This window comes from Bufo gargarizans, chromosome 1 (genome assembly GCF_014858855.1).
Source record: "Bufo gargarizans isolate SCDJY-AF-19 chromosome 1, ASM1485885v1, whole genome shotgun sequence".
Classification (NCBI taxonomy): domain Eukaryota; kingdom Metazoa; phylum Chordata; class Amphibia; order Anura; family Bufonidae; genus Bufo; species Bufo gargarizans.
This window is the reverse complement of record NC_058080.1, coordinates 100,959,970-100,985,689: the sequence shown is the minus strand read 5'-3', so window position 1 is coordinate 100,985,689 and position 25,720 is coordinate 100,959,970. Positions and strand designations below refer to the sequence as shown.

The window sequence follows — 25,720 nt, the reverse complement described above, 5'->3', positions numbered from 1 at the left end:
ATCACGCTGTAATAATATCAGAATAGTGGGGGTCCCTGAAAAGACGGAAGGGGCAAACGCCACGGACTATATAAAAAAAAAAAAATGTATTCAGCAGAAAAGGACTGTCTTCACTGTATGCTGTGGAAAGGGCTCATCGGGTGCCCACAAGACCGCTACAACCTGGTAGACTGCCAAGACCAATACTTGCTAAAATATTGCATTTTAAAGATAGAGATACTATATTGTGGCAAGCACGTGATAATACAGATCTGGTCATAAATGGGGCAAAAGTTTCAATTTTCCCGGATTATTCCACAGAGGTCCAGAAGAGGAGGACACTCTTTCTGGATGTCAAGAGAAGACTGAGAAACTTGCAAGTCAAATACTCTATGCTGTTCCCAGCAAAACAAAGAGTGGTGGATCTAGGCTCTACCAGGTTCTTTGAAGACCCAGAAGAGACGGCACAATGGTTGGATCGTCATGAAAGTCAACTGAAGGAGCAGAATAAGGACACTTGAGAAGCCGGCGCCTAGGAAGAGATGCACGCACGATTGCAAATGAATGGAGCTGCTTTTTCCCCCTCCTATATCTTTATTTTTTTCCATTTTCTCATTATTATTTTTTTGTATTCTAGTGTGCAGGAGAACATCTCGTCATAGGGCGGCTCCACAGATGGGACAATCTGATTAACACTTTATCACCAAACTCCTCTGACGCAGGAGTGTGAGTAGCACAGGAAGTGTTGTTCACAGTTTGCAGGTTGTGTTTTGGGAGGTTGAGAGTTGAAGGGTTAAATATGCTGCATTCAACAGTGGGCAAGTTTGTTAGTGAGTGCCCCAGTTATGGGATGATTAGCAGTGTTTCATTTGGGATTAAAGAGGACCTTTCACCTGAAAATGAAAGTTAAACTAAAGACATAGCGTTACTTACATGCCCCCGGTATTGCTTATTCATTCATTTTTCAATCTGTGCCCCCGTTTCTCCACGCTGCCCCCCCGGAATATTTGCCGCCTTGTATGCCAATGAGCCATTCAGCTCAACTGGACAGGCCTTCAAAAGTTCTCCTGGGCGTGTCATTCTTCTCCCTAGCACGGAGCGCATCCAATCAGCGCGCTCCGCTCTTAGCCAGGGAGAAGACGCTCCAGTTCTCGCGAGATTCGCGTGAACTGGAGCGATTTCATCCATCTGGAGCCAGCGCCATCTTGCGAGAACTGGAGCGTCTTCTCCCTGGCTAAGAGCGGAGCACGCTGATTGGATGCGCTCCGTGCCAGGGAGAAGAATGACATGCCCAGGAGAACTTTTGAAGGCCCGCCCAGTTGAGCCAAATGGCTCATTGGCATACAAGGCGGCAAATATTCCGGTGAGGACAAAGGGTTGGCATACAAGGCGTCAAATATTCCGTTGAGGACAAAGGGGGCACAGATTGAAAAATAAATGAATGAATAAGCAATACCGGGGGCATGTAAGTAAGGCTATATCTTTAGTTTAACTTTCATTTTCAGGTGAAAGTTCCTCTTTAAAGCCTTTATTTTTGGTAAGGGATATGGGAGGGGAGGGAGGGCACTCACACACCGGCTTAGGTACGGGGACGATCCAAGGTTTGGAATTAATGCACCATAGGACCTTATTGAGTGGAGCTCACTTTTCTGTTTCCATTTTGAATTATGACACGTATGATTAGAATACTCAGCTAGAATGTGAGGGGCATGGCTGATACGACTAAACAACATAGTATTTTTAGCTACTTAATGCGGTTTCAGCCGGCTATATGTTTACAAGAGACGCATTTGACTAAGAATACACTACAATGGCTAAAAAAGCCATGGGTGGGATATGCGTATCATGCGGTCCTATCTTCACATTCCAGGGGAGTAAGTCTATTAGTGCATTAAAGATTTGAGGGTTTTAGGGAACTTTTAAATGTAGAGGGGAGGTTCGTCTGTGTATTATGTAACATAGAAGGTACTCAAATGATACTGGTGGCGGTTTACATCCCACCCGCCGTTTGCGTTGACTCCTTTAATAATGTTTTTAGATTTTTTAGCAGAGTACCCGGGGGCCCGTGGATGCTTATAGGGAACTTTAACTGTACTTTGAATGATCAACTAGATAGATGTAGAATGGAGGGAGCTGGGAGGTCTCTGGGTAGCTCGGCATTGAGAAACATTATGAAAGAAGTGGGGCTAATAGACGTATGGAGAGTAAGACATCCACTAGAACATAGATATTCTTGTAGCTCATCCACATACCAAACCCTATCCCGAATAGATTTGACGCTGGTTATTGTTGCAATGTTTCCGCTTGTTCACTCCTCTGAATATCAACCTAGATCGCTATCGGACCACTCCTTGCTAAAGGTGGAGTTGGACCTTGGGGGGGACTAGGCCTGGGCTGAAATGATGGAAATGCAATGCTTTTTGGCTGCAGATTTTGGGCGACCTGACTGGTATGGCTAAAGCCTTTAAAGAATACTTTAATAACGAGGGTACAGCGTCCACCCATGCCGTATGGGACGCTATGAAAGCTTACTTGAGGGGACTTATAATTAAGTCTATTAGTGGACATAAAAACAGGTCCAGGGAGGCAGATGTCAGGGCTCAAAAAGCAGTAGCGGAAGCGGAGGAGGCATTTGGGGCGGCGCCCTCACAGGCAGCCAGTAGGGTACTGAGAGAGGCACAGGAACAGCTAAGATGCCACCTACTTCAAGCTGCTGATAGGAAGCGTACCTTCTATAAGCAACGTGTGTTTGCAGAAGGAGAAAGAGTGGGTCATATGTTATCGGTTATCTCCAATGCCCAGCAGGGGATTACCTGTATAATGGAGTTGGTGGATTCCCGAGGGAACTCCTGTGTGGGTACGGAGGACATTTTGGGGTTCTCAGAGATTTTTATTCTTCCCTGTATACCTCTAAGGCATCTAATTCAGAGGAGGATATATTAAAGTTCCTAAGGGAGGCAGAACTGCCTACATTATCGGCAGAGGAAAGGAGGGAACAATTCGATGAGCCTATTAATCTAGAGGAACTGGAGGAGGCATTAAAAGATATGGCTAATGACAAAGCCCCAGGGTTGGATGGTATCCCAGTGGAAGTATACAAGAGATTTCAGGGAATACTACTGCCGGAACTACTAAAAGTCTTTAATTACTCATTGGAGATGGGCTCAGTCCCGGCTTCTATGCAGGAGGCCCTTATAGTAGTGATACCAAAGCCAGGGAAGGACCCGAGATTCCCAGACTTGTACAGGCCGATATCCCTTCTAAGGTCGGATGTTAAACTTTTAGCAAAATTTTTGGCAAAACGTCTGTCCAGGGTCATTCTCAACATCATACATCCAGATCAGACGGGCTTTATGCCCCAGAAGTCTACAGCTATCAATATCCGCAGAATATACACTAGTTTACAGGTCTCTACGGATAGAGCTGTTCTGTCTCTGGATGCCGCTAAGGCTTTTGATAGTGTGGAGTGGGGATATCTCTGGGGTACGTTGAGCTGTATGGGTTTTGGACACCGCTTTATTAAATGGGTAAAGGTACTGTATTTTAACCCGAAGGCACGGAATAGGGCGAATGGGGGAGTGTCTAGCTATATTCAGTTAGCTAGGGGAACTAGACAAGGTTTCCCACTATCACCCCTATTATTTGCCATAACCATTGAGCCTTTGGTGGCAGCAGTGCGAAAATCTCCAGATATAAAGGGATTTCAAAAGAGCCAGATACATAATAAAATAGTGTTATATGCCGATGATACTCTTTTTTATTTCTGGGAGATACGTCATCTTCTATATCGCCCACTATGTCTTTTATTGATGGGTTTGGTAGGCTATCGGGCCTCACTATTATTTGGCAAAAGTCGGCATTGATGCCTATAGATGGCCAAGCTGTATCTGTCACGGTTATCAATAATAAAATACTGTGTGTTGAGAAGATCAAGTACCTAGGGATACAAATTTCGCCCAGGATTATGGCCTATGAGGAGCTGAACCTGTGTCCAATTGAGTGAAGGTTAGAGCCTGATGTAAGCTGTTTCTCTCAGTTGTGGGAAGAGTAAATCTCCTCAAAATGGTGATGATGCTACAACTTTTATACATACTCCATAACGCCCCAGTCTGGTTACCTTTGGGCAGAAATCAAATAAATTAATTCTATATTTATGAATATAATATGGAGGGGGGGTCACCCCAGGATTGAACTGGAAACATTACTGCATGATAAAATGGCAGGGGGACTGGCTGTGCCAAATACATGGATCTACTATCTAGCAGCGCAGTGTCAGCATTTTAAGGGATGGATGGAATACATGTTGACTGATATGACTAGCCAGATTCTATAACAAAAAATAGGTGAGAGAGACCTTATGCGGATATTAGAGGGGGCAGGGAAACCTACTTCAGAGGAAAATTTACCATGATTAGTGCTCATGAAAAAAGTATGGGCAAAAGTTAAACAGCTGAAAAGTATAGGGGGCATTAGTGAATTATCACCAATATGTAATAACCCCCTTTTACCGGAATTTCTCTTATTGTCTGGACTGCAGGATTGGAAATCTAAAGGGACCTGATGGGTGACCTGATAGATAATGGAGTTTTTAGATCTTTTATGGATATACAGGAGAAATTCCAGGTCCCCGAAAGAGTTTCTATCAGTATCTTCAACTCTGCCATGAGTATGATACTACGCTTAAAAAATGTAATGGTAATACTAAACTAGAGACAACCCAAAAACTGGTGCTCTCAAGAGGAGACAAGAGAGGCCTGATATCTGCGCTATACAGGTCCTTCTAAAAAAATTAGCATATTGTGATAAAGTTCATTATTTTCTATAATGTACTGATAAACATTAGACTTTCATATATTTTAGATTCATTACACACCAACTGAAGTAGTTCAAGCCTTTTATTGTTTTAATATTGATGATTTTGGCAAACAGCTCATGAAAACCCCAAATTCCTATCTCAAAAAATTTGCATATTTCATACGACCAATAAAAGAAAAGTGTTTTTAATACAAAAAAAGTCAACCTTCAAATAATTATGTTCAGTTATGCACTCAATACTTGGTCGGGAATCCTTTTGCAGAAATGACTGCTTCAATGCGGCGTGGCATGGAGGCAATCAGCCTGTGGCACTGCTGAGGTGTTATGGAGGCCCAGGATGCTTCGATAGCGGCCTTAAGCTCATCCAGAGTGTTGGGACTTGCGTCTCTCAACTTTCTCTTCCCAATATCCCACAGATTCTCTATGGGGTTCAGGTCAGGAGAGTTGGCAGGCCAATTGAGCACAGTAATACCATGGTCAGTAAACCATTTACCAGTGGTTTTGGCACTGTGAGCAGGTGCCAGGTCGTGCTGAAAAATGAAATCTTCATCTCCATAAAGCTTTTCAGCAAATGGAAGCATGATGTGCTCCAAAATCTCCTGATAGCTAGCTGCATTGACCCTGCTCTTGATAAAACACAGTGGACCAACACCAGCAGCTGACATGGCACCCCAGACCATCACTGACTGTGGGTACTTGACACTGGACTTCAGGCATTTTGGCATTTCCCTCTTCCCAGTCTTCCTCCAGACTCTGGCACCTTGATTTCCGAATGACATGCAAAATTTGCTTTCATCCGAAAAAAGTACTTTGGACCACTGAGCAACAGTCCAGTGCTGCTTCTCTGTAGCCCAGGTCAGGCGCTTCTGCCGCTGTTTCTGGGGAATGCGGCACCTGTAGCCCATTTCTTGCACACGCCTGTACACGGTGGCTCTGGATGTTTCTACTCCAGACTCAGTCCACTGCTTCCGCAGGTCCCCCAAAGTCTGGAATCGGTCCTTCTCCACAATCTTCCTCAGGGTCCAGTCACCTCTTCTCGTTGTGCAGCGTTTTCTGCCACACTTTTTCCTTCCCACAGACTTCCCACTGAGGTGCCTTGATACAGCACTCTGGGAACAGCCTATTCGTTCAGAAATTTCTTTCTGTGTCTTACCCTCTTGCTTGAGGGTGTCAATGATGGCCTTCTGGACAGCAGTCAGGTTGGCAGTCTTACCCATGATTGCGGTTTTGAGTAATCAACCAGGCTGGGAGTTTTTAAAAGCCTCAGGAATCTTTTTTGCAGGTGTTTAGAGTTAATTAGTTGATTCAGATGATTAGGTTAATAGCTAGTTTAGAGAACCTTTTCATGATATGCTAATTTTTTTGAGATAGGTTTTGGGTTTTCATGAGCTGTATGCCAAAATCATCAATATTAAAACAATAAAAGGCTTGAACTACTTCAGTTGTGTGTAATGAATCTAAAATATATGAAAGTCTAATGTTTATCAGTAAATTACAGAAAATAATGAACTTTATCACAATATGCAAATTTTTTTTAGAAGGACCTGTACTCTTTGCTATTGGATACGTTTTTGAATTCCCATCCATTGTCACAAATGAAAAAATGGAGAGAGATATTGGGGAGATACAAGATCAATGGGAAGACATTCTAGAGGCGGCCCCGCTGGTGTCGTTAAGTGGACAGGGGAAACTATCCCAACTATTCATTATACACAGGGTGTACAAAACACCAATATTTTCACATCATATTGGTGTCGGGAGTGACGCAAGATGTGCACTGGAACCAGCTGACTTGCTGCATATGATGTGGCAATGTCAGAGTCTAGATGAGTAATGGACGGGAATATTGGAGACAATATATCAGACCATGTCAGTGTGGGTAGACAGAGATCCCAAGATATGTATCTTAGGCTATGTCTCGAAGGTTGGGGCAGATGAGTATATAAATGTAGCGGTGGGAAGATTGTTATATGTTGCTAGAAAACTAATAGCCCTGCACTGGATACAGGCGAGCCCTCCGACAGTAGAGGAATTTTGGATGAAAGTCAACAATATGTTGCTGTGTGAAAAAATTATATTTCTCAAAAGAGGTTGTCCACAAAAGTTTGATAAACTATGGAGTGACTGGTTGTCTCATAATCAATCAGCTCTAAGGAAGTAAAGAAATAAAACTGCTGGGCCGGAGTGAGTGTGGGGGGGGGGGGGCAAGGGTTAAAGGAGGGTGGGAAGGGGTGGTAGTTTTCCCTAGAATTTTATATATATATATATATATATATATATATATATATATATATATATATATATATATATATATATATTTTTTTTTTTTTAATATAAAATAACTTGACAATGCACAGGATTATATCAAATGGATTTATTGTCTGTCAAATTTTACAACTCAATGTGTATGTGTAACACTGTTCTGGTCAAATAAATAAAAAAAGATTAAAAACAAATAAACTGAAAGAGTTACACTGTAAATAACAATACAACATTTACTATCTCGTATCATGCTGTCATCCTTTTCATGAAGATGACCGCACCACTTCTTTGATGCTCTCTGTATATCATAGCCCAAGACACATTGTGCTTGCCCAGCTCTGCTCTTGGATTGGCCAGCACCGTTCATGTGAGCAGTGGTGGCCAGTTCAAGTGCAGCAGGAAGTGTCCTGTTCTACCAAATGCACCCTAGGCTTCAAGCAGCCATCTTGGAATTGATGGATCTGCAGTCAAAAAGATGGAAAGGAGACCACCAGGTACTTGTTCTGTTTGTTCCCCAGTTAGGCTCCATTCACACGTCCGCAATTCTGTTCCGCATTTTGCGGAACGGAATTGCGGACCCATTTATTTCTGGATTGTATTCGGTTATAAATATTTTGGGGTGAGGGGAGATAAGGGCACTTATATATATGGCTCCTATGTGGACCTGTAATACTCCAGTTTAAATAAACCTATATAGACTATTTATTCTATAATTCCATTGTTTTTGATACCATTGGAGTTTTTCTATACCGCGTGGGATGGAGATGTGTTTCTAGCAATCGACTGATAATTATGGGTCAGAGTAGGAAACGTGGGTAGAAAAATGGGGATACTGCATTAATATTCTCCACTGCCTAGCATGTGTTCAGAGCTGAGGCTTTCCAGCCCAGCCGTGACCAGAGATGGATAGCCATTCATCTAAGCTGCAGACAGCTTTTTCTGGTTGATTAACTCTCGTCGGTATAAAATATGGATTGATGACAATGAGAGTGCACAGACTGGACATCTTTCCAAAGATGTATGGAGTTGTGGAAGGTAAGAGCTCTTGCGGGAAATATTGACATACTAGTGAAAGGTCTCATGTCAAAATGTGTAGAACAATCTGCACTTGGGAATGTATATAAAAAACGGTTCACAGCAAAGTCTTATTCAGTACCATAGTCAGGCAAAGATGCAGTATGTGTGTCGCTGTGTATGTACAGTATTTGTCTTCTATTTGTTTTATGTGTCAAATTTAAATGTTTCAGATCATCCAACTAATTTTAATATAAGATAGACAACACGAGTGATAGCAAATGCAAATGATTATTCCTTTTATTAAAGAGATTTATCTAAAACCTATATCGCCCCCTCTATAAAAGTTATTGCCCCCTGAACCTAATGACTGGTTGTGCCACCCTTTACAGTAACAACCGCAATCAGACATTTGCAATAACTTGTAATGAGTCTTTTACATCACCGTAGAGGCGGTTTGGCCCAATCTTCTGTGCTGAATTGTTTTAAATAATATAAAATGGAGGCGCATGAGCTGCCTGTCCCGCCACATAGTAATCCTAGGTGTGGAGGTAGCTAACTGAAATAAAGAGGTCAGAGCTTTAACTCAACTCTGGGCGCTGCGTTGGGGTAAGGATTTGCAGGACGAGTCCCAGGCAGATCAGCTCTTCGGACAAGGGAACTTGAGTATTGCAAGTTTTGTGGGCAGATGTGCCATTGTGTTGACATAATCAGTGGTATTCACTTCCCCTGTCATTGGTCTTAATGTTACGAGTGATTGGTATGTGTGTGTAGTAGCAAAGACATCTGGCATCAGGACATTGTGTTCTGTATCGTCTACAACGTCCTGTCATTGGCTGGCATCAGGACATGTAACACTAAGTAAATACTTGTGTTTTTAATTTTTTTGTCTGGGGCTGATTTTGGGGTCTGGTTTGCTGACTGCTTCAGGGGTCTAAATGATTTTAGGTTTCTGCAGTCTCAACTAATTAACTGGTCTGGGGGGGTTTAAATGTATTTAGGCTTCTGACATCTGAATTCATTTAAAAGCAGGGTGGATAAAAATCAATGATTTAAAAAAAAAATCAGATTTTTTTTATTTAAATCAGATTTTTTAGATTTAAATCTTTTTTTTTTTTTTTTTTTTATATAAAATGCTTTTTGAGGAAAATATATTACCATCTAAAGGTTCATCATGAAATAAAGATTTTTTTTATTTTATTCTGTAGAATAAGGCTGTATATGTGTAATTTCTTTGGTAAATAAATTCCATTAATCCATTCACAATGTCATGCTCTTCCAGAGGTTTTTGTAAGATTATTGGGCAGTTTCTCTGCCTACAAGATATTATCACAGATGCTTGGTTTACTTTTGCAGTTCTTAAAACTGAATTTGACTCAGCCGAGATCACATGCCTCTTCTTCACAGCAAAAATGTTATAACATGAACAGAGTTAAGAAAAGTACCTTAATCCTAACTTTTACAAACCTATGAATACAGAATCAACCTAATCAAACTAATATGAAAAGTTGTGATTCTAAAAATCTTCATCTACTTGCATATTATAAGTTATACCAACAAGAATTAGTCTTTATGTAGAAAACTATTATTTAAATCAAGCCTTACTGACTAGTGATTTAAATCAAATCCACCCTGTTTAAAAGTAAGCTTGGTGCCTTTAAGAGTAATCTGGGGTCTGAATTGCAAAGCAAAGGGGTTGTGTCACTTCAGTAAGTGGCATTTATCATGTAGAGAAAGTTAATACAAGCCACTTACTAATGTATTGTGATTGTCCATATTGCTTCCTTCTCCGGCTGGATTCATTTTTCCATCACAGTATACACTGCTCGTTTCCATGGTTATGACCATCAGTGGTGGCCGTGCTTGCACACTATATGAAAAAGCTCCAACCTCACTGGTGGCCAGGACCATGGGAGCGCGCATAGGCACATGTGCAGCAGCTCCGGGACCGGCCACCTTGTATCTGTGGTGGCTGTAACCCCTGAAAACTAATGGTGTATAATGCCAGAGAGGTTGGCTCTTTAATGTGCAAGCACGGCCACCACTGCTGGATTGTAGGGTGGTCGTAACCCCTGGAAATCAGCAATGTATAATGTGATGGAAAATTGAATCTAGCCAGCAAAGGAGGCAATATGGACAATCACAATACATTAGTCTACATGATAAATGTCATTTGATGAAGTGAGACAACCCTTTTAAGTGATTTATAAGTACAGATAATCCTAGTGGATGAGCTGGTATAGAAGAAAGCACACATGGCTAAGAATTGCACTGTTCCTTGGGGTAAAAGGCAGACCCTTCTTGACAATACCCTCATTTGTTCTCGGCTTGTCTGTATATTTTTAACGTGTACTACTGTATTCTGACTCCTCTTCAACAGGGAGAAGAAGGTGAGCAGTGTCGAAGAGATGGCAATGAAGAAGCTGAGCTAAGAAGAAAGAAAATTGAAGCTTTAAAGGTAAGGTGGAAGCACAGTCACTGTTCCAGCACTGCCATGTGTAGGACTACTGCCATGGATATTGTGGGGTCCGGGCATGAACTCCAGGGTCTGATTTACTAGGACCTCCATCTCCATGTTTCCTCATTCATTAAAGCTGCAATTCTTATAGACTGTGATTCACTGTTTTTGAAATTGAACCCGGTGTACATAGCATTTCCTCTTAGCCGAGTAATCCTCTTCTTATCCATTACATCTGCTTCTGAGGCCTTGTTGCATATTCCTGACATTCCCGCTCAATATGTATGAAATATGATTAGCAGTAGTGCGCTTGCACAGCTAGATTATGAATGGATTTGAAGCATCATATCCTGTCTAGATTTGCAATCCATCCCTCTCATAAACACTTAACAATGCGTTTTTATACCCATTATGTCTTTGTGCATGTGTTTTTCATCAAGAGCTAAATGTAGACGAAGTTCATGATCTGCTTTGTTTGACCTTTGTTTTTTTTCCCTTTGGAGGCCCAGGCAAATGCTCGAGCGGCTGTATTAAAAGAGGAACTTGAACGTAAGAGAAGAGAAGCGGATGAGAGGGAAAAAAGAGCCTGGGATGAACATGTAAGCAATGATTAATTTAAAATGAACAGTACCTCTGTCTCTTTATAGACAACGTATCATCAGAAAATAACCTATTATTTAAATTGAGTTTTTACCTTAAAGTGTTCCTGAGTTGTTGTTTTTTTAAGTTTGCATAATTGCTCTGCTTCATTGTACAGTCGTAACTGTGAAGGTCTTTTTTGGGCTTCCCTAATGTCTTTTTCAGTCTAATTATTCCCGTTTTCAGCTGCACAGCTATATGCATTTCTCTCAGAAGCAGGGGGCATCTCCCGTGTGTGGAATCTGCGAGCACTGTACTGCTGTGACATCCTTTCCCGTACTTCCTACTATGTATGTTTTCAGATAAGGAGGGGGAAAATTACACTTACAGACTCACAAGAGGCTCTTATAATCTTCAAAAGCTGTATAGAAGCAGTTCTTTTTTCGGACTCACTATCTCAGCTATCTCTGATACGCCCCCATTTCTTATGAGACGTCTTCAGTGTGTCTGGTACTAGGGATAATCCGTCCCTACAGACAATCCATCCCGACACCAGGCAGTGGACTGCAAATTAGGTGGAAATGCGACCCCTGGTGGCCATGACGTTATGTTATTTTTTTTTTTCACAGGTGGATGCAGGTAGATTATTATTTTTTTTTTAATGAAGCGATTTAGAAATTAGCTATTTACACTATTCTCTATTAAATGAAATGAACTTGTGTGAAAGTATGATGCCTTAACCCCTTAACCTGTAGGATTCTAGCGCTAGTATCAGGGTAACAAATCCCAGCGCCGTACAGCCACAGCGCTCTGATCGGACAGGCGCAGATCAGCTGCAGGGGTCCGACAGTAACTGATAGCCACTGATAGCCGGACCCCTGCTGTATGCGCCAGCATCGGTGAAAACATTGATTCCAGCTCATTAACCCCTGCACTGCTGCGGTCTGCGCTGACCACGGCACATGTGGTATCCTGCCGGGTGCGGGGTGGCCACCGGGTCCCCGCGCTGCTATGATGGGGACCCGATGGCAGGCAAGGCATCCCGATGCCTTCCTTAGGCATTGTGGCTACCTTCCATGTGAGCCTGTGAGATCCAGCCCCCTGGATCTCACAGGCAGGAAGCTGTAAGTGTATTGTAATGCATTGGCTGTAAATGTATTACCAGTGCAATACAGATGTATTGTAATGCATTGTTAAGGAGATCAGACCCCCAAAAGTTGAAGTCCCAGAGTGGGACAAAAAGAAGTTAAAAAAATAGTTTAAAAGAATAATTCAACGTTTCAAGTATAAAAAAAAAAAGCTTCCTTTTCCCAAAATAAACTAAAAGGGTTAAATGATACTGTAAATGCTTATTTTTTCCATGTTACACGTATATGTTACATTTTCAAACTAGGCCTAAAATATGTGCCGACTTCCTGTTCTTTGAAGTGCAGCCAAATGGGCCATAGACACAGTGGACAGGAGAGGACCTCACTGACTACTATGGGAGATTTGTCTATTGCTCCGTGACCTGTGCAGAGGTCATTAGAGAGTAGGTAAGTTATGATGTCACCTATTGTGAATGGTGAATCATGTGTTATCCAAACAGAGGTGTTACTTGTCATTGTAGCTCTGCCTGTGATGTCAGGTTGGCTACTGTAAATTTACTTGTATAGAACAGGAAGTCTTGACATATTATTAGGCCTAGTGGTTCGTGCAAAAAGTGCATTACTTAGGGTAAAAAAAAAAAAATCTATTTATTGACATGGAAAACCTAAAACAAAAACAATATGTTTAACATAAAAATGTGACTTAAACTGCAGAACATGTTGTGGTGACACATGGCTCTGGTGAGCCAAACACCGGAGTAGATGGGGAGGGCAAGTATCACTCTTCATTCACACTTTTCCTCATTTTGGGATCTGCTCCTAGCTTTGGCTGCTAGGAAATGTAGGATTCCAGCTCAATGATATTTGGTGACTTCATCCTTTCTGTAGCTGTAACCTATTCCCCCACCCTTGTGACTGTTTCATGTTTTCTTATGTAATAACATTGAATTGCAGTAGATTTAAGCTGACGTTTTGCCAGTGATCAACAGCATAATACTTTTTTTCTTTTTTTTTTGTGTGAAATTAAAATCTAATCTAGTAAGGCAGGTTACTACTGGATTCTGCCCATAGCTTAAAGGGATTGTCTCACTTCAACAAATGGCATTTATTATATAGACAAAGTTAATACAAGACACTTACTAATGTATTGTGATTGTCCATATGGCTTCCTTTGCTGGCTTGATTCATTTTTTTCATCACATTATACACTGCTCGTTTCCATGGTTACGACCACCTTGCATTACAGCGGCAGTGGTGGACGTACTTGCACACTTTAGGAAAAGGCGCTGGCCTCTCCGATGGCTGGGACCGTGGGAGTTTGCATCGGTGCTTTTACCATAATAATGAATGCAGCTGAACAGGAAAAGCACACACATCCAGTTGGGACCCGGGCAGAAGAGCCCGCAGTCTGTGTGAGTGGAGCGGGGATGGCAGCATCGGTGGAGCAAGGGACATGTAACTATTAACTAAACGGTCATTCTTTCAGAGGTTAGAAGAAAGAACCGCTTTTTATAAAACTCATAGGATAACATCTTTAAGGTGGTATTCCTGCTATTATCATTTTATCACCTACGCCAAGGATCAGCAAGGTTCAGCACTCCAGTAGAGGTGAAACTACGACTCCCAGCAAGCACACTTCCTTGGCTGTTTTCGAAACTCCCATAAAAGTGAATGGCACATGCTAGGAGTTGTAGTTTCACAACATGTGGAGTGCCAGAAGTCGCTGATCCCTGTCCTGCACACTGGATGGATGTTAAATGCTAGATTGTTGGGGGTCCAGTGATTAGCTGTAGCGGCCCCTGTGTCAGGTCATCATCACAAGCAGCAGAAAGCAGAGAACAGGGAGATCGGTGAGGTGAGAATAACAGTTTTCATTTTTTTTCACATCGCTGAATGTTTTTAAATATTTTTTTTATTCTGGACAATCAGTTTAAGTGCAAACATAAAAACAATGCAGCAGCAGTCTGCAAACACGGGATTATACATGTTATTAATGCTATTATATATATTCAGGGTAAGGCAAAAGTCTGGACACACCCTTATAACTGGTGTAATTTGTAGGAACTTTACATCCAGTGTGTGAAAGTATTAATTGGGAGGGAGGTTGCATTATATGGTGATGTAAATGTTTTTTCGGTGGCCATTTTGAAATCTGCTATATTGCATTCAGCTCAGGTTTTTACAATGGGAAGGGGGGGGGGGGGTCATGGGATATATCAGTCTTGGCTAGAATTTACTCAGAATCACACTGGAAGTTTCCCTTCAGTTAGGCGAGGTCAAAACTTCCTTAAGTGGTTTACATTACATTCTATGTGTCCACCATTCTGCCAGATGCACGTTTTAACATTTAATGCAGTCTGTGTGCATGCTGAAGAACTGCAGGTGATACTTATTTACAGCACTTCACCAACACGCAATATAGCTCACCTGCTACCATCTCCTGTCGGAGTAGCACTACTCATTTTCCTCCATGCAGACTGAGGCCCATAGGCTCCTTAGTCTTCTCCAGCCATTGACGGCCACCTATTTAGGGTGCCTGAGCAATAGGTTCTAGTTGTTTAGTGTCCTGTTAAGGTGTGCTATACTCTTGTTTGTCTGCCTGTTTCTAGATTTGACTATGACCTAACATCTTCTTGTTCCTCATATTCTCCCTGAACTGCCTGCCCTGACCCTTCGACTAATTACTGGATTGCCCAAACTCTGCCCGCCCTGACCTTGGTTTGTCCCTGTTTACGATTTTGCCTGAACCCTTGGTTCTCCGCACCAGTGTCTCTTGGCCCTATTGATCAGTGGTCACCAAATTAAGACTAGTTCAGGAGGTAACGGCCTGTTGGCGTTACCCTGCAGTGAAGTCCAGGTTCCGGTATAGGGGTTAAAGGTTAAAGACCATGGTTCTGCCACAATAATGCCCTAAGGAGTAGCCCCAAAGTCAAATCTTTCAGTGATACAGCCGATGCACATCCCCTTCCATAACAGAAGGGTTTGTCCAGGATTAAATAATTCAAATATGTATAAGGTTGGCCAATTATGAGTAAACCTTCTGCACCCTCCATGATTAGCCACATACATTACTAAATTATACAAAGGTACAAAGCAATTATAATACAGTAAGCAGCCCGCCGAGAGGTACTTTCATAGTCTAGACAATTACGCTTTCATTCTCTTCAGAAACTTGATATATTTTTTACGTGGTTGTAGATGGAAAGGTTAAACTGTTTTGTTCTCTCCTTTTTTTTTAACGACTCCACAAAGGACTGCAGGTTGCAGATGACATTTATACCGTTGTAATGTTTTTCTATTTGCTGCACTGACACAACTTAAATGTGTCTGATGGCGTTTTTTCCAGCACGGCAGTATCGCCACCTTTTGATTTCCCCAGAGATGCGTATGGCAGTGTTTGTGTTATAGTGTGCAGTAAAGTATGGGGCACTAACACTCTGACTTCATATTATGTACCCAAAGCAGACCGAAATAAAGCTGTCAGCTCCAGCAGCTTACATTCCTCCTTCTGCACACTACAATAGGCTCATTGACATAAGAGTAGTCTTGGTGTTTTTTATTACTCTCCAGATAGCCGTTAATTAAGGGCCAGAAGAGGCACTTCATAAAGAACACCTTATAAGCTGTGTATTTGTCCTGACCTTCTGCACAGCTTACAGTGTCCCTCCTGTCCAGGGATTGTTACAGAAGAACAAGTTTACGAGTGAATGTCAATAAAAAGGAAAATAATAAAAAAAAAAACTAAACTAGCACCAATTTCTGTTGGCACAAAATTTTTAAAACTAACATTATACATCTAATGGAAAAGAGAAAGTTATTAAAGTGAATATGGCCTATGGTTTACATCCGCTTTTTACTTTAAGCATATAATGAAGAATTTTTGGTAAATATTCTAGTTTTCACACTGGCCACTTAGGCTACTTTCACACTGGCGTTTTGGCTTTCCGTTTGAGATCCGTTCAGGGCTCTCACAGGCGGTCCAAAACTGATCAGTTTTACCCTAATGCATTCTGAATGGAAAAGGATCCGATCAGAATGCATCAGTTCAGCCTCCATTCCGCTGTTTGCAGCGTTTTGGTGTCCGTCTGACGAAACTGAGCCAAATGGATCCGTTCTGACACACAATGTAAGTCAATGGGGACGGATCCGTTTTCTATGACGCAATAGAAAACAGATCCGTCCTCCATTGACTTTCAATGGTGTTCAAGATGATACAAACTGATCCGTTCTGAACAGATGCAGACGGTTTGTTATCTAAACTGATCCATCTGTGATCCATGACAGATCCGCACCAAAGGCGACTGTGAAAGTAGCCTATGTCTTACAATGCCCTGACACTTCCTGTTTACTTTTCATTAGTCATCTCATTATCATCACAAGATTTCAATGAAAGATAAAACCTATATATTTATAACATAGGATGTCGCAGCTTACTGACTACCTCTCCCTGCGCAATGACTGAAGCACAGCTTACAGGGCGTGTCTAAAACACTCTCCCATAAAAATGAAAGGATCTTCTCCAGTATACAGGATCCTATGGTCTATATCTCTGAACTCTGTTAACAGCAGCACAGGCAAGGTGTCTGCCTCCATAATCATGTAAAAAAACTTTGGTTTTATTTAGTAAAAATATGTTGCAAAAGCTATTATGACAATAAGTGCACCCAAGCCACTCCGTGCACCCTTGATCCTCCAGCTTCCTCTGCCAGCCCCTCCCTCTCATTCTTGATTGGCAGAGGAGGGGCTGGCACAGGAAGTTGGAGGAGCAAGTGTGCAAAGAGGGGCTTAGGCCCACCCTTAGTGCACGTAATTGCTCATTTGCATATGGATTAAAAGTACTTATTCTATAAAATGAAGCAACGGATTGCTAAGTGATAGGTATCATCACGTTCAGATGAGCTAGCCCTTCAAGGTATTGTGTCTGTTTTAACAGTGAATTTCCCCTTTAAGAGTTGTCCGTTGTCATTACTAAGCAAACTTGATGTTCGATGTACTGCTAGTTTATCATGATGACTAAAACCCTGTATCAAAGAGGTTTTCCAACACTTGGGGCACCCCCCTAAAGCAGTAGCAGGCTGCATAATCCACTTACCGGTCTGCTCCTGGACCACGCCAACACCTTCCATAGTTGCTTGCAGTACTTTGTTATGTGACTTGCAGAGTTTTTCTCCAGTGCTGCAGGGTGCTGTTGGCTGGCTGCTTACATACCATATGAATTACTGGTAGAGCTGTACAGGGCATTGCCGGAGCCAGATGGAGATGCATGTATGTTGTATATTTCTGGCTGGTACATACTGTAGGTCTAGACACTGTTATAGTAGTGATGCCTGTGATATTTTTGAACACTGCTGGAGCAATATTATTAGTACTTCTGTTTAATGGGCTAAGTTGTATTGGGAATTATGTTTCTCTAGTGTTCTTTTTTTTATGACCATCAAACTGTTTTTGGAGATGGTCTTTTGAGTTTGGTTATTTAGTGCAATTCATGGGAATCCGTTTTCTAACCAGCTTTGGGCATTTGGGCCCAGAATCGTGGATTGCCTTGAGGTTGGATCTTCGGGTGAGAATAGGATGAAGCATTCTGTGGAGGTGCTTTGATGCTTTGAGGCTCCGAGTAACATCTAGCCAGTACTGCGGCTTCTAAAGGGCCCTTTGCACTGCCTGATGGATTATCACCGACGAGCATTCGTATGAACACTCGTTCAGCGAGTCATAAGTTCGTTCGTGCAGACACCTAAATCATCCTTTACCGCCAGCAGATCTTGACGTCTAAAGAGCACTCTGCTGCCAGAAACAATGATTCTGTATGGGGACAAGCGACATTAGTCATCTCTCCTTCCTATTCAGTGGAGGTGATCACTGCATGTAAATACGGTATAGCGGTCTCCTCCACTGAACGCTTCCTTCCCGACAATCGCTTGCTGCTTTGCTTTGGGAAATGTAAAAGGGCCTTTGAAGTAGTTGACCACCCATAGTATACAAATAAATTATATCATAATATATTATATAATATCTGCTGATTAAGTAATTTAGGTAACTTTACAGAGAACCTGTCCATTCAGTAAATGCCAGAATCCCCATGAAATAACAATTATGTAGCATATATTCTAGCATTGTGCAGTCTGTTATTCTCCTGAATATGTATACATAATTGACAACTGGTTATCATCCCCCTATGTCCACATTTTTGTGTATAGTACACTGACCCATTCATTTCTATGGGGTCATGCACACATCTGTAATTTTGCAGATCCATGAGCACATTCAGCAAATTATAGAACATGTCCTATTCTGGTCCATATTGCAGATGAGAATAGTAATTTCTATTGATGGGAGTCGGAAAAATGCACATCGAAGGTATCTGTATTTTGCGGAACAGACCGATAGTAGTCTGAAGAACTATGGGGATGTCGTCTGGACCTCTTCTGTTCCAGCTGTTTACCGCCTGTTACTATATGATAGAAACATAGACGATTGACAATAGAAAAAGATCCCCTGGGCCATCTTGTCTGCCCTGATATCATTACTTATCCTAGGGTAGATACGTCTTTATCCCAGGCGTGTTTAAATTTACTTACTGTCGATTTCCCAACCACATCTGCTGGTAGTTTGTTCCAAGCCATAACTACTCTTTTGGTGTAAAAATACTTCCTGCTTTTGGTTCTGATCTTCCACCCAACTAACTTTAGATTGTGCCCTTTGTTCTTGTGTGGATTTTTATATTTTTTTTTTTTGTTAAAAACACTTCCCTCCTGAACCTTATTTATGCCTTTAACATATCTAATAGTTTCGATCATGTTTCCCCTTTCCCTTCTTTCCTCAAAACTATTCAGATTAAAGGGGTTATCCCATGATTAATGTAAAAAATTAATATCAGACATCATATAGTACATGACAATCTCTTTCTAACAAAGCTAAAACCAGCCCTGTACCTCACATGGATCCAGAGATCTCCCCACTCATTGCTCTGCTAGATTTATATCAACCTGACAGCTCTAAGGGGAGTGTCTTTACTGCTGAAGCTCAGGAGGCATGTCCATGTTCTCCCTATCAGCTCAGGAGGTGTGTCTCTGCTCTCCCTATCACAGCTCAGAAGGCATTTGAAGGATGAAACTGAGCATGTGCGGCCATCTCAGTGAGCAGGACAAAGTAATAAGAAAAGAAAAAACTGCAGGTGGCGCTATACATACACATTTTATTGAATAACTCAGTGGTTATACACAATTTTTAATTACATGCAATTACAAAAGTATTCAGATACAGGTGCTGATTTGAAAACTGTAAAATAATTTTCATGGGACAACCCCTTTACGTGTCTCCTAATATGTTTTAAACTTTAGACCTTCCACCATTTTTGTAGCTCACTTTTGCACCTGTTCCCTTTTATCCATATTTGTCTGTAGGTGGGACTCCAGAACTGGACAGTATTCCGGATGTGGTCTCACTGACTTTCTATACAATGGGATCTTTTCTATCTCTTCCTACTGTAGTTATATAGCCAAGCACCTAACTCGCTTTCCCAGCTGCCTGCCCACACTGTGCACTCATTTTGCAGCTGTCTGATATCTGGAACCCTACATTCTTCTCTTCTGAAGTCTTGGCTAACACAACTGCCAATATGATAGTCCGATAGAGGGTTCCTTTTCCCCAAGTGCACGATGAGACTTCCCCTGAGATTACAACACTACTCTACACAGTTCATTGACCGATGGGGGCAAATTTGTCATTTCAGTTGCCCAAGAATTCAGGCAGAAATTATTTTTTTCAAATTTGATAGGTGTGTGTCCCACCTCTGAGACCCGCACCGATCTCAAAAATCTGCTCTCCGAAACTTGGTTATTTTTGGAAGTCCCATACAAATGAATGGAAAGCGCACCACGCAAGCTAGACCACCGCTCCATTCACTTCTATGGGACTGCCGGAGATAGCCGAGCCAGGGATTGGCTATTTTCGCCAGTCCCATAGAAATGAATGGAGCGGCTGCTCTGCACTCACTTTGGGGGCTTTCCTAGAGATAGGTGTGGGTCCATTTGCCACTTTTTAAATCATTTTAGCTGTTTTTGCGAGGGCCCGCATTCGGCTAATTAAAGGACTGTGACTGTTATTAATTTGTTAGTTATTAATTACTATTTATTCTTATCATCATTTTTAATACCATTCTTTTTAATGCATCGCATGTTGATTTTTATTAATTCTGCATGGTATTAAAGTGTGACTAGACATATTAAATCTTACTGATACCCAGTCACTGTAAGCCAGTCTTGTATGAACTACTTGGTTTTTAGCTATTGGGTATATATGGCGGACTGTGCTTGTGACAAAGGTTCCACGTTGGTAAGCCTTCCGACCAACCATATCTTTTATCTACCAGCCAGGTGAAAGGATATTTACCTTTTATTGTTTGGAATGTCACCAATTACAGGTATGCACCATGTGATGGGACCGTGTCAGTCATCGGGGCAAATCCACATTTGTACCTGTCACCATTAGAAAAGCTTCTGTCACCTGCAGCCAGCAGTTCTCATCCCTGGTGAAAGGTTAATTGTGTCCACGGCAGGGTGTCGGGAGCCGCTCCTGTGTGGTCTCCCAGGTGCAGGCCTTGTTTATTTGACATGTAGAGATGAGGAACACATAACGTCTCTACTTTGCACGTACACCCATCATTTACACTTGTAACTCAACTTAATGTGCACTTTTCAATCCAACTGCCAGACATTCTCTAATGGAAGAGGGCTTTATGGGAAGTGCAAGGTAATGTCCTAATGTACAAAAATACAATTAATTTCACAACCAATATTCAGTGATCACACGTCTGTGGAATGTGAAGAATACAGATTTTGTTCTTTAACCTTTAGCACACAAATTCCGTTTTATATTGTTCTGCAGCCCATAATGGGAAAGCAGATGTGAGCGCAGATAATGCCACTATTTTCCATACCTGCTCATAAAGCCTTATCCAAGTTGAGCCCTATTTTATTTGGAATATCAGCAATTTTACACCAAATCAGAGCTGAAACTGCTCCCCAAAGCGTCTGCAGGAAGAAATTACTTTTTCTTGCGCTAGCCTTTCCCTGAGGAGATCCATAATTTTATCTTTAGTACTTATATAGCCATTAAGCGACCCTGTTTACTCTCTGGTTTTATGCTTGCTGGGTGGGTAGTTAGGCTGTCTCTAGAACATAATCTGACCATGGGTATATATATCATGCATAGTTAGGTAATGCTAGCTCTTCATAAAAGCCAACTTTATTTCCTGATCAACTGGGATGGTATGACCTGTAGAAGACCTGCATCTTTCAATAACTTTCCTGATATAATCTCGAAATCCTAAACTCGCTTGACGATATAGTCCTTAATATATTAATTTGATTCTTTCCCAAAAATGTCTGTTGTGAAAAATAAAAGTATGTTGAATTCTGTTCTTCCTGTTATTTTGTTTCTGTGAAGCCGGTTGAAAACCCCTTTGGCAAAACAGCCCCCATAAGGGTTGTCCCCAAGCTTTTATATACTTCAGAATGGCAAATCTGCCCAATTGTGCAATGATAAAGGGTAAGAGAGGCTCTCTAATGAAACTAGGTGATGACTCGTGTGGGTGCGATCAGTGTTAGTCACAGCAAGTGGACATGTATTTTCTTTTGAAGACTTTTAGGCCCCTTGCAGACGAGCGTGTCCGGATGCGTTTAGTGAAAACGGCGCAATTTCGAAAACGAAGCCATTCAATTTTGTTTGCAATCGCGTTCAGTTTTTATCGCCCGGGTGCAATGCGATTTACTGCGTTTTGCACGCGCATGATAAAAACAACTGAATGTTTACAAACAACATCTCCTAGCAACCATCTGTGAAAATCGCATCACATCCGCACTTGCTTGCGGATGCGATGCGACTTTAACACAGCTCACACAGCCCCATTCACTTATATGGGGCCAGCTTTGCTTGAAATTTGCTAAATTATAGAACATGCTGCAATTTTCACGCACCGCAAAAGTGATGCGTTAAAGCCACCGCTCATGTACACAGACCCATTTACATGAATGGGTCCGCATTCCGTGCAGGCGCAATGCGTTTGTATCACACATTGCACCCGTGCGGAATTCTCGCTCGTGTGAAAGGGGCCTTAGCTAGTCATCTAACTGGTTTCCATTCTAATTTAGAAAGCCAGTCGGATGACTAGTGAAACATCTTTAGGAAAGAATACAAGTCCAGTTACTTTGACTTATTACTACCGATATACCATGACCTGGATGACTGAGAACGTTCACAGACATTGTTTGGGTGTTGTAAGTCACATTACCTGTTAGGTACTGTGATATGTAAGCACCCAACACTATAAAAGTGCCAACATATAGCAGACATTGATACCATTACCAAACTATATAACAGGCAGTTGACACTAAATGAAGGACCACATGTGCTGGGGTCATTAGCTTGGATCATGTTGCACATACTTGACAACACAGCCAAGAGATTTAGATCTGGAATGTGCATTAAAGGGGTTGTCCAGCCTTTTCTATGTGTTTGCCTATCCTCAGTTCTGTGCAACTCTGGCGCTAGAAATTGGTGACGAAACTACACTGTACCGCCAACATCGCAGTGGACAGCGCTTGTCACTGCAGGACTGCTCCCATTGAAGTTAATGGGTCCAGTGCTGCAGTGACGAGCCCTGTCTACTATGTTAACTGTGCTCTGTAGCTGCGGCACTGACTTCGGAGATGCCCAGAACAGATGATCAGCAGGGGTGCAAGGTGTCGGACCCCTGCCGGACCCCTGACGATCAGCTAGTGATGCCCTTTCCTGAGTCTAGGCCATAACTTAATGATTAGATCCACTTGGCAATTTCCGATGTGACATTTTCTTTTTTTTTTGTTTAATTTGTTCTCATCAGCAGCCTTTATTGTCTGTCTCTGATGAACTTCGTGGATTTTTTAAATACACGTGTGCCCCACCTCTTATAATTTTTCAGGTAAAAAATGATTTTTCTTTAACTGTATATTTCCCCCCCTCTTTATGCTTTTTTTCAGTTGGCTGCCCGGGGTTTCAAGAATCCTAATGTGCCTTTTAATGCTGCAGGACCAACTCCAGCCTCCCCCAGCCATGCATCTCCTGCAGATGTTGGGGGTTCCCCAGTCAAAGGACAGCCTCCCTTGAAACCTAGCACACCAGCCATCTCGATGACCTCTGCGCTGAAGAATGTTGGAGCTGTATGTTCACTTTCAACCAGTGTGGGGGAGGAACGTAAAAAAAAAAAAAAGGGCTTCTGTCAGCAAATTTGTACCTATGAAACTCGCTGACCTGTTGCATGTGCGCTTGGCAGCTGGAGACATCTGTGTTGGTCCCATCTTGGAAACCTAAAAATTGCAATGCTAATATTTGAGTCACATGAAAATCGCTGTATAATGTGATGTTCCATAATGCGAAAAACATCACATGCAACTTATGATTATCCTAGGAGTTTCCAATATGTGGTATTTCATGCTGTTTTTGTTGTAGTGGTCACATGAAGAAAGTAAATTGTCATGTAGCCCTAACCTCAGAATGGGGTAACGCTATAAGAATACATAGGCTCCTATGTTATGTAAGTTTCTCAAGAATATTGCCCAGCAGAATACGAGAAATAAAGTCTAAGATGTTAGAAAGACATGGGAGTCAAAATTAAAATCTCATGGCTGTACCTGTCACACTATACAGGTGAAACTCAAAAAATTAGAATATCGTGCAAAAGTCCATTTATTTCAGTAATGCAAATTAAAAGGAATTGCATTAATGCAGCTTAAAATTAGAATTTTTGTGAAAAGGTTCAATATTCTAGGCTCAAAGTGTGACACTCTAGTCAGCTAATTAATCCATACCCCCTGAGCAAAGGGTACCTGAGATTGTGACCTTGGGGTTTCATAAGCTGTAAGCCATAATCATCCAAATTATAACACATAAAGGCTTGAAATATCTCGCTTTGCATGTAATGAGTCTCTCTCATATATTAGTTTCACCTTTTACATTGCATTACTGAAATAAATGAACTTTGCACGATATTCTAATTTTTTCGAGTTTCGCCTGTATCCTCAAGAAGGCGGACAGTACTTAATTGGTTCCTGCATAATGTATGACTTTTTATTAACTTGTAATCCACCAGTAAGTCACACTAATTGGTGGATTACAAGTTAATAAAAAAGTTGAACGTTACACAAGAGCCAACTGAGTATTTTCTCATTACTTGCAGATATTGCACACACCAACCTGTTGGCAGAGAGGTTGTTAGGGATGAGCACCAACCACAGGGCATAGAGAGAGTGGTGGTACCAGCTTCTGGACAGTACTGTACCTGTAGCACAGCTAATGATGATGAGACATGACCAAAGTCAGCGTGTATTCCCAGCCTTATTTGTTCATATGTATTAGACAACCCAATTTAACAGGCGATTGTCGGGAGGGAAGTGTTCCTTCCGGGCAATCGTCTGTTTGCTAGCAGAGAAGACCGTTGCTATTACGTGCAGCAATCTCCTCCTCAGTATAGGGAGGAGTGATCGTTATACCATCGCTCTTTCCTATACTGAATCATTGTTTTTCAGCAGCAGATCGTGATTAGACACCATGATCTGCTGCCCGCAAAAGATGATTTTTTTTAAAGGGATTCTGTCACCAAGTTTTGGGCTATAGAGATGCGGACATGCATGGCTAGATCGTTGCTAGCATGTCCGCAATATACCTGTCCCATAGGGCTGTGTGCTTTTATTTTCTTTAAAAAAGGATTTTAGAGATATGTAAATTAGTCTTGTAGGTGCCCAAGGGGCTATGCGAACCTTCCTGGTGCCCAGCCGTGCCCAGCCACGCCCACCTGTGAAGGAGCCCAGCACCGCCTATGTCCTCCGAATCTCCTCCTTTCATCACTGATAGATTGCCGTAATCTCGCGATGCTCGCGCATGCGCAGTGCCGGTATAGTGTTCCTTCCCTGTGCTGGCATCGGCCTCAGGGAAAGAACTGCGCATGCACGAGGTCGCGCATCGCGAGATTACGGCAATCTATCAGTGATGAAAGGAGGAGATTCGGAGGACATAGGCGGTGCTGGGCTCCTTCACAGGCGGGCATGGCTGGGCACCTGGAAGGTTCATATAGCCCCCTGGGCTCCTACAAGACTAATTTACATATCTCTAAAATCCTTTTTTAAAGAAAATAAAAGCACACAGCCCTATAAGACAGGTATATTGCGGACATGCTAGCGGCGATCTAGCCATGCATGTCCGCATCTCTATAGCCCAAAACTTGGTGACAGAATCCCTTTAACCTGTCAAAAGATTTGGATTGCCCAATGAAAGAGCGTTTACTCAGCGGCAGATGATCGCTAATAAGTGTTACTATGAACGCTCGTTAGCGATCATCTGCCGAAAAATCGGCAGGTGTAATATACACTCTTTGGTTAGATGAATTAGTTACCCTCACCCCTAGAGAGCAGGTCCTGTATGTCTTTCTTTGGGCATTTAACTGCGACAAATTCTCTTTAAAGGGATTGCTTCTCAAATAAAAGAATGAGGG

The 25,720-nt window shown here is 41.9% G+C and overlaps 1 protein-coding gene across 6 annotated transcripts in view; it reads left to right on the top strand.

Moving 5' to 3' along the window:
• Nucleotides 1-25,720, top strand: part of NEK1 (NIMA related kinase 1) — a 134,575-nt gene that overhangs the window by 57,271 nt on the left and 51,584 nt on the right. For all 6 annotated transcript variants that reach the window (XR_006390272.1, XM_044297066.1, XM_044297088.1 and 3 more), the window contains 3 exons: nucleotides 10,451-10,528; nucleotides 11,032-11,127; nucleotides 23,214-23,393. Coding sequence is in view for 5 of the 6 variants with exons in the window: in XM_044297066.1 (XP_044153001.1) it covers nucleotides 10,451-10,528; nucleotides 11,032-11,127; nucleotides 23,214-23,393 (354 nt within the window). In the remaining variant the exon portion in view is untranslated. The remainder of the gene's footprint in view (nucleotides 1-10,450; nucleotides 10,529-11,031; nucleotides 11,128-23,213; nucleotides 23,394-25,720) is intronic.